Source organism: Aptenodytes forsteri, unplaced genomic scaffold, assembly GCF_000699145.1.
Source record: "Aptenodytes forsteri isolate BGI_AS27 unplaced genomic scaffold, ASM69914v1 Scaffold76, whole genome shotgun sequence".
NCBI classification, from domain to species: Eukaryota; Metazoa; Chordata; class Aves; order Sphenisciformes; family Spheniscidae; genus Aptenodytes; species Aptenodytes forsteri.
Window position 1 is genome coordinate 1,568,257 of NW_008794444.1, and position 9,990 is coordinate 1,578,246.

At 42.4% G+C, this 9,990-nt stretch overlaps 1 protein-coding gene across 1 annotated transcript in view; it reads left to right on the forward strand.

The window, feature by feature from the left end:
- The window catches only part of ATG14 (autophagy related 14), a 20,216-nt gene that overhangs the window by 1,191 nt on the left and 9,035 nt on the right, over positions 1–9,990 (forward strand). Inside the window, exons 2-4 of the mRNA XM_009289881.2 lie at positions 5,797–5,859; positions 5,995–6,037; positions 6,448–6,529. Coding sequence (XP_009288156.1) covers positions 5,797–5,859; positions 5,995–6,037; positions 6,448–6,529 — 188 coding nt within the window. The remainder of the gene's footprint in view (positions 1–5,796; positions 5,860–5,994; positions 6,038–6,447; positions 6,530–9,990) is intronic.

A 9,990-nucleotide genomic window follows, 5' to 3' on the forward strand; every position in this document is an offset into this window, starting at 1 on the left:
GGGGGGGGGGGGGGGGGGGGGGGGGGGGCCGCCCCGCGCGGGCGGGCAGAGCAGGACCTACAGCGTGTTGCTTAAAATAATAATAACAGGAATAATAATAATATAATATAGCGCCCCGACTTTCACTTAGTCAGGTGCAGCTGTCAGCAGGCGTGCCCGTGTTGATGTAGCCGACAGAAGCTCCAGTCAGTTCAGGGCAAGAAGAGGATATTTGAAACGCGTATCTCTCTTCAGCGGGATGCGTTAAACCGGTCCTCTTCTAAACCATTGAACAAAATCGGGAAGGCGTGCAAGAAAACGGCACCTTTTTTGTTTTCTTGTCTATATAAATAGTCCTAATCATGGGCCCCCTTTTGGAATTAGAAAAAATACTCCACTTGGGTTAATCACGCACCTTCCTGCTCCTTTTTGCAAAGCGTTGGCTCTGCGGGAGGCGGGATGCGTTAAACCGGTCCTCTTCTAAACCATTGAACAAAATCGGGAAGGCGTGCAAGAAAACGGCACCTTTTTTGTTTTCTTGTCTATATAAATAGTCCTAATCATGGGCCCCCTTTTGGAATTAGAAAAAATACTCCACTTGGGTTAATCACGCACCTTCCTGCTCCTTTTTGCAAAGCGTTGGCTCTGCGGGAGGGCGGCTGAATGAGCGTTACGTCAATAAGCAGATATTCTCATTATATGACTCAGATGCAGATCGCCCCTCCGTAGCTGTCGTTCACAGCATGTCCATCCCAGATTCCTAAAAAGTCTGCCCAGCGCCGCCTCCGGAATAGCTCTGATTTTTGGCTGACGCCGTGTTCTCGGTCCTTCATTTGTAGCTTCATTAGCAGCTGTCGAGAGTGATTTCTTGAACTATTTTGGGAAGGTGGTAAGCAACGTGTGGTGCGGTATGGTCCTCGCACCAAAGGCTCCTCGCGTCCTTCTGCCAAATACAAGAACAGCCAAGGGGACGGCGGTGTCTTTCTGCCGTTAACGGCGGTGGGAGTGGGCACAGGGTGTCAGCCAGCGTGATTCAGCTTGCAAAATTGAGGCCTTAGTCTGCCACTGGAGGGGTTTTCTTCTTTTTTTTCTTTTTTTTCACATGAAAGACTGTGTCATGGAACCACAAACTGCATTTAGTCTTTCTAAAACAGATGGAAAACTTGTGTTTGTGTGAGACTGCTCGGGGTTATCTGCAGGTTCCATGAAAAAACTGGGTTTGGAATTTGGAACATAAACCAGCTGTTTTTTCCTGCCCATTTTGTAGCCTTAAGATTTTGGCTAAACATCTGGGTTAATTATAGAAATTCAATTGTAGCCTTCGTTATAGTAGAACCACTATTGTTCTGTGTTAACCAAGGCTTAAGAAGTTTCTCTACCCGTCAGAAAAATGAAACCACAAAGCAGCAGCCTTAGCCAAAGTACCAGAAGCAACAGCTTGTTGGAAAAAAACCCCTCTTTATCTTCCTCGTATCTTCTCACGTGAGACAAGATCAGCTTTTCTGTCTGACAGTTTTCACTGAATCCTCGTAAGATGCTTTAACTGTCCCATTCATCTGCGACTAGAAAATGTTCTGTATATTTACACTGTGCTTCTTAACTGCAGGAATTAGTCTCCTTTTTTTGTGTGTGTCTTTTTTTCCCCCCCCTCTGCCTGGACATCATGGTTCCATCTGTGAGGATCGCTGCTGTTCTGTTCTCCTAGAGCCTCCATTCTGGGGGGCCTCCCTGCGTGCTCGATTTCCTCAGGCTTTGTTTCTCCTGCTGCTCAAAACTTGCCCAAGCAGTAGTGCAGTTCATTGAAAACAGCAACTTCATATTAATGAATTAAAGGAACAACATAACGTATACGAATAACACGATGTGAATAACATAAGCGTGCTTGGTTGCAGGAGGAACGCTCAGTGTAGGGACAAAGCCCCGTAAAGCTTGGGTTTCTTCTTGTTCTTTTGAAGATAATGGAATTACTTCTTTTTAAAACTGTTGTGTCTGCATTCTATGATTAATACTTGGAATGCCTGATATTAGAGTGAGAGAGAAAGAGCCTGTCAACTTCAGAGGTCGATTTTCTTTGTTTCCTCTTTGTAAGCAGCGAGCGGGTGTCTATGAGTTTCTTGCGAAGTCAGCAGAAAGAGGGAGCGACGTCTTAAACTGTGACCACACACCGTGGCAGAGTCATGCAGGGAGAGGTGCAGTTAACTGGCCGGATTTCAGGCTGTGTTTACTGTCATCATTATTTATTTGCTTATTTTATGCCTTCTAGTAGTACCTGGGTTAATTTTAGATCAGCGTTATGGCCGGTGCTGGAGGAGGCCAACAGGGTCATGGCAAGGGCTTTTCTGTGTGACTTGGTCATAAGCGCCGCGTGAGAAATCCAGAGTGTGGCAGTGTATGGGGTCACTTGGGCCTCCCATTTGGCTTCTTGAAGTGTTACAGATTGGGGGAAAGGGTGGTTCTCTCTCTCGTGAAAAGTAAGGAAAGCGAGCGTTACCCCTTCTATCCAGTGGTGTCTTACTTTCAGAATCTTCTTGTGATTTTTCCTTATAAGAAGATAAATGATTTCATGTTCTAACAGTAAGAATTATTTCCAATTTCTTTTCATTGGACTGCTTTGTGTGCTGATTTTTATAAAAGCTACAGTAGGATTGAAGTTGTTCATACATCTGGCGAAAATCACACCCTGTATCTGTGAGGGGGAGAGATTGAGGAGCTGTTAAGATTAATTATTGAAGTACAGCTACAATTAAGGATGAGTAGTCCGGAAGTCCTCCAGTAAAATAATCACTGACATTCTTCTTTTCATTAGTAATGTGTTGTATATTCAAAAGCTAAGCCGGCATCTTGATGTTGGTTTCAGCTCAGGGACTCTTCTTGCGCCTGGGAGTTTACTCCAGCCTGTCATATGCATAAATTCGCAGAGTGTATTTTACAAGCGTACTAAATTGCTTTGCTTTATATGTCTGCAGATGGCAAAAGCCAAAGACAATGTAATTGTGACGTCTAAGCCTGTCTGACTTCTCTAAGCTGTGGGTTGCGATTAGGAATACTGACTTTTTGCAGCAATGGAGTTTTATTATAGTGAATAGGTACAGTAATGGATGCAGCTATTGCTGTCCTCGGCTCCTTCAGCATTAATCAATTCCTAGAGATTAGGAAGTCCTCCTTTCTGGTTGCTTCTTTCTAATTATGAACATGTAGAAATAAGCCAGGTAACCGTAGAAAATCTCAGCTTAATGTGATGAGACTTGAGGAAAGAGAAACATTTAATGGATCATTTGAGATGTTGAGTTCTCTGCTTCGCTCAGTTTACATTTTATGGGAGTTCCTATAATATATTCCTATAATCCAAAGTTTTGTTTCTTTGCCACATTGAAAGGCTGTAGACATAAAGAGAAAAATATGTTACATGATGCAATGCAATTAAAATTAGGGCTGTATAAAGAAATGGAAATGTTTGCTTAGGAGAAGCCTGCTAAAGAAGTTTGTAGGAGCCGTTTGACATAGTTGCTGAAGTGCGTGGTGAGCTGTAATTTTTGCAGGCTTTCACAAATATTTCTATCTTCCCTCCCCAGTAAGAACTTAATTTAGTCCCAGATTCTTGACAGATCATTCAACTTTTTGCTGATGTGATGGACGTGATTTTGGGTAATTGCGTTTAGTCAGACTCCGGGCCCATTAATCCAGCTTTGAAAGCAAGAATTGCCAAATCACCCCAGCTCGCTCTCCCTGTGTCACTGCCGAGCGGTGTGTTTCTGGGCCAAGTTATTTTTGGTTGCAGCCAAAGGTCGGGGGTACAGTAGGTGTGCATTACGCTGTGGTAAACAGGAGTCTAGCAGAGTGCACTTTTGTAATTTCCATGATGACTGGTGGGGTGAGGACACACAGGAAGAACGAACGTGCCGGGTTGAGCCCCCGGGTTTCACAAATATTTCTATCTTCCCTCCCCAGTAAGAACTTAATTTAGTCCCAGATTCTTGACAGATCATTCAACTTTTTGCTGATGTGATGGACGTGATTTTGGGTAATTGCGTTTAGTCAGACTCCGGGCCCATTAATCCAGCTTTGAAAGCAAGAATTGCCAAATCACCCCAGCTCGCTCTCCCTGTGTCACTGCCGAGCGGTGTGTTTCTGGGCCAAGTTATTTTTGGTTGCAGCCAAAGGTCGGGGGTACAGTAGGTGTGCATTACGCTGTGGTAAACAGGAGTCTAGCAGAGTGCACTTTTGTAATTTCCATGATGACTGGTGGGGTGAGGACACACAGGAAGAACGAACGTGCCGGGTTGAGCCGCCGGGTTCCAGTTGCACCACATTCCTCCGGCTCACGTGTGGCCTCTGGCTTTTATGCCAAGCACCTGCATTTGGGTTTGGGTTGTTTTGGAAGGAAAACAGATATTTTTGGTTGACTACGAAGGCAGCAGCCGGTAGTTTTGTTGTTGTTTTAATGCTAATGTCATCTGGAAGGGTGATTACACACTTTCTGAACCCAAAGTTAGTCACCAAGCTTTCAGATTTCAGCACTTCAAGGAAAGAAATGAAGCATTTTAAAGTTTTAGCTGAAATCAAACCCACAGAGCTGAGCAGAGAGAGAGAGGCACAAGATGCCATCCTGTCAAGGCTTACTGTATAATGCTTTATAAATAAAGCTTAGACAACCCTGAAATAAAGGACTTGATGGGTTGTATGTGAAGTATTAAGCCTCTGTTAGGATGAAATTGTCAATTCTACATGTTCCAGAGGGAAATGTAATGAATTGGTTTTCCGTACTTGGAAAGTACGTAACCCCAGACACACTTTTGCAGTGTGGATCAGGATGGTGCTGTAGCATGGGAAGCACAAAGGAAAGTTGGAAAGCCATACACTGGCAGAAGACAAAGCACATTTGCTATTTTTCATGCTGTCTAAATCTCTCGGCTGCCTCTCTTGCTGTTTGCTCTTACTGTTAGCTTTGTCACTTCATGCTTCATCACAAGTCCTCAATATGCATCGTTCATATGCTATTTTCTTTAAATGTATTTCTCAATACGTTGTGGAGCATGGAGGGGAGCAGAACACGGCTGCTGCGTGTTCAAAGGGTGAAAACACAGGATGATGAATCCTAAAAAGATTCCCTTCTGATCAGTTCTTCGCAGTTCCTATGCCTCAGACGTCCGGTGAAGCTGAACCCAAGCAGACATTTGGGTCATGGACTTGTGACGGCTACAAGTGCCTAGTGGGAATAAGTAGAAGACAATGCAACTTATTGCTGTTACTAATACAAGAAAGATTTGGATGTCACGTAAAAGCCTTGAGAGAGTACTGTCCTATTTGGACCCATTAATGAATAAAGTGTGAGACATTTCCACGTGAGAAGGGAGAATAATGCAGTGCATAGTGTATGAAAACCTGCATTTCCCACTGCCAGAGTGGACTCAGCTAATACCATCACAGCTTGTGAAATAATGCACTACGGTATCTCAGATAGTACTATTAATTTCTCCAGTGACTAAAGGTTTTTAGAGTACTGTATGATTTTCTTAATACATAAAATATTGCTATTGCTAAGCTATAAATCTTCTAGAAATAGCAAGTAATTTGCTTACAAGTTCGATAATAAGACAAGCTGATGTTTCCTCAGCTTTAGGGGTTCTGTTGCAATTCCTGTGAGAGACATGCTCTAGAATTCTGCAAGAGCTTTATACATTTAGCCATTACTTCCAAAGATTAAGACAGATAGTTGAGGTTTAAAGACTCCCACAAGCTTCAGTCTTTTTATTGTTTCAGACAACTTACAATGTCATGTTGTGCAAAATACCAATAAAACCATTTAATCTCTTCCAGGTTTTCAGACAAGAAAGAAAGGCTGATGCATCTTAAAACCAAACAGAGAGAATTCCAAAAACAGTAAGTTGTAGTTATTAAATGAAAATAACCTGTAAGAACTCTCAGAAAAACAAATCAGTCTCTCTAACGCGCTGTTGCTGGAGACAGACGTAGTCCAGATAGTCATAAAACTTTCAATCATGTTTTTTCCTCTAGTGTTTTGAAGGCCATGGAAGGGAAAGAGATAACTGATCAGCTGGTGAGTTGTTCAAAGTGTCCCATAGTTTTTAAACTCTCTGAATTCCTAGATCTCATAGTTTAAAGTTACAATTTACCTTGAGGGCATTGTGTTGCTTTCCCAAAAAGCCTGTTGTAAGCAAAACTGAAATTGGCTCTGCAAGCAGAGTGCTCCAAACGGTCAATATTTTTCATTTCTTGCTAGATATTTGTTCAATAACTTATTATACTGATTGACTTTATACTCAGCATTCGGTTTGTTTGTGGCATTCTTCTGTGCACAAAACAGTATACGACATATTTATTTGTTCGTCTGATCCAATTAAGAACATCCTGCTACTTTTGCACTAAAGCTGCTGGCTTTGTTGTTAATCATTAGTCAGTGTGTTTGAAGTCGTTTGTGCCCTAGAGTTGCCGAATGTTCTTTTTCAGAGATGGAAAATAATGTCTTGCAAGATGAGGATTGAGCAGCTGAAACAGACCATTTGCAAAGAAAATGATGAAATGACAAGACGTGAGTAATGCCTGTGCTTTTGTGATGGGTAAAACTCTGTGCCTTAGAGTGAAAAATCAATTGATGTGAATTTGAGTGTTAGTTTTTAAAAATGGTGACTTTCCAAACTGTCACTTCTTAAATCAGCTTGAAGGCAAATCGGTGAGTGGATTTTAGCCTTTTTATGCTTGGGTTTTAATTAGCAAACCGTAGACATTATTCAGCTGGTTGGAGATCATTTTGCAGCAGCTTTAAACGTGAATGCTTAGCAGCCTATGACTTTGGCTTTGTCCTTAGAGATGGCTTTATTCAGCGTAGTGTTTCTGATCACTTCCTCTTGATTCAGAGGAGCAAACAGCTCTGCAGCTGTTACGAATTTCATGTAACTGATGAATTTTAACCCACACCTGTCTAGAAATCCTAAAATCCTACTTGAGCAAGACTCACTGAAATGCGGCATAGGCTGGTGAGATGCTGCCATTCAGCAGCTTCAGTTTTGAAACTCATTAAATATTTTACACGCGAGAGGTTTGTAGGGTCATTTTTCAGAAGAGAATGTGCAGCACTCCTTACAACCTGCACGCAAAGCGAAGACAGGAGGTGTATTCAGAAGGATATTGATTGAATTGGGAACATTTTTATGAGCTGAAATTCAAGAGGAGCCATACAGAGAGTAGAAGCACAGGCATATACTTGAGGATAGTTACAAAGGAATAGCACAAGCTTGTGGTGGTAACATCAAAAAGGCTGAGATGCAAAATGATTTTCAATTAATGAGGAGGATGGATAGTAACAATAAGAAAGGTATAATAAGAAAAAGATGAAGGAGTAGGCAAGCCTGTTAGTTGACAGGAAAGAGAGCAAATAACAGTGCAGAGAAGTCTGAAGCATTCGGCTCCTTCTTTGCTTCATCTTCTCACAAAGAAAATGTGATCAGCTGCTTAGCCAGATTAAATTTTACATCATGAGAGGACTGCAGGCTAAGGAAAGAAAACAGCCAGCTAAATATTCTTTTGATTATGTCAGCAAGGCCTTACGAGATTCACCTTAGTGAACTTATGGAACAAGCTGAAGTAGTCTGTGGAGTACTTTGAGAACACATGAGGGAGAGAGGGTGTCCCAGGAAACCGAGTGAAAATAGCATCTTTTTTCGAAGAGTGGAGGAAGAACTGATGACGCAGTCATCCTATTATAAACCTCTGACGACTTTGTAGGTAGTTAGAAGACAAGGTAATTAAAAATAAGCATCACTTTGTTAAGAATAGGCCATGTCAAATCAACCCCTTGTCTGGGCATCAAGTGGTCTAGTGGAGGAGAAAGCAGAAGATGCAACATACCTTGCCATTGGGCACTACCCCAAACTCTCACGAGCAAGCAAAGACATTTGCCCTGGGTGTGATCACTGTAAGGTTGACACAAAAGGCTAGAAAGGCTGCATTCAAAGAGTGGCGATACTCGTCAAACTGAGGAGGTGAGACAGGTAGAGCTCAGCAGGAACCGGTTCCTGGCCCAGTTTTGTTCAGTATTTTCCATAATAGCTTGCATGGTAGAATAGAAGGTGGAATGGAGGAAGCCAAGGTGGATGCTGTGGAGAACAGGATCAAATTCAAAATCGGGCAGATAAATTGACAAGATCATCTGAAAAGAACAAAGTCGGGTGCCCGTTGTTTAGGAAGGAGAAACATGTAAATGCAAAGCAGGGGATGGTGGTGAGATTTGACAGGAAACGATCTGGGGAATTGCAAATTAAATAAAAAATATCAATCTAATGCTGCTTCAGAAAGGTTCAGACCCTATTCCGGGTTACACTAATATAAGCATTGTATTTAAGATGGAAGCAATTATCTTGCTGTGCCTGGCGTTGGTGTTACCTCAGTGGAGTCCAGTTTGAGGAATTTAAGAAAGAGAGGAATTTACTGGAGAAAGTCCAGAGGAGAATATTAGAAATAAAACACAAGGAATGGCTAAGAAAATTGATGTTTGATTTGGTTTAGAGAAGAGGAAGGTGAAGAAAAGCAAACTTTTCAGTAGGTAGAAGATTATTATGAAGGAGATAATAACTACTTATTCTCTTTAGCCTGTGAAGAAAGGGGAAAAGGAGATCAATGTGACTTTGAGGAACTTAGTCACCTTCTCTCAAAATGCAGCTCTGAAGGTGGCAAAATGTTAGGAGCAACTGGGGAGGGGAGTTCTTCCACTTTTCTACTATTCCGTGAAGCGCATTATCTGCAGCTTTTGCAACTTCTCTGATTCACAGTGAAATTGATGAGATTTAACCCATGGACTGACCTAGCTGTTGCCCAGCCAACCTGTTCTTAGCTCAGTTACCCCAAAACTGCTCTTGCAGGTAGACCCAGAATGAACTCTTGCCATGGGTAGCCAATACCTCAGGAACTCAACTCGGTTCACTCTTGGACCACGTTAGAAAATGTAAATAGGTTGTTTCTCTTCTCTTGGATATGGCATAGTTTAGTTTTCTGAAATAAGAACAATTTCTAGAACGCTGGGCTCCTGCTTTTACAGTTGACTGGATACCTCAATAATTGGTGCTTCTTAAAATAAGGCTTTAAAATATGTGTGTTTGCCTTTTGTCTGTGGAGAACAGTTCAAGGAGACAATCTTGCAAATATCTGGCATAGCTCTCTGTTGGGCAGAGATCGGCGTGCCTGCGCTTGCATTTATCAGGCAGTGTAGATGTGTGGGACATAGCGGTGTCCTGAAATACTTCTGGGGACAAATGTTAATCACCTCATAAACTGGGTCATAAAGCAGAGGTGCTATTGCAAAAAAAGGACAGTTGTTCCTGCACCGGAACTGCTGAAGAGGAAACGTGTGTGCAGCGTTCTCCCCTGCTTCTCAAATAATTGCTGTTTGCCCTGCAGAAAAGGGAGTTCGCTCTGTGAAAAAAAATAGCCTTTGAAGTACAACATGAATGTGAAAATTGAACAGGTGGACATTTTACTCCTCCTCTGTCTCTTATTCTTTATGAAAAGGGAGAGTTTGGGAATATGAACGCAAGCATTAATTGATTTTCTGTTGATGTTACAGGAATGCTTAAAGGAAACTGAATTACTAGCTGGCACATAGGGATTCTTGGTATCGCTCAGAGAAAAGTCAATTTTTTCTACGGTTCCTCTAACAGGGGGTCACTTATTTTACAAACCTGAGGATTATTAGTTCTTATCTGCACAGGGAAACTACTCTCACCTTCTTTAATTTGGAACTTTGCATCCCCCACATATCGGACCTTCCTTCCTACCTGTCGTGGTTTAACCCCAGCCAGCAACTAAGCCCCACACAGCTGCTCGCTCACTCCCCTCCCGGTGGGATGGGGGAGAGAATCGGAAGAGTAAAAGCACACTACCAAACACGTCAAGGATCGCAACAGATCAGTTAGATGACTAGAAATCATTCCTGACGGTCAGAGAAAGCGCCCTCTGCGTCTGTGGGGGCAGGGGCGCTCTGAGGGGGACCAGCAAGTC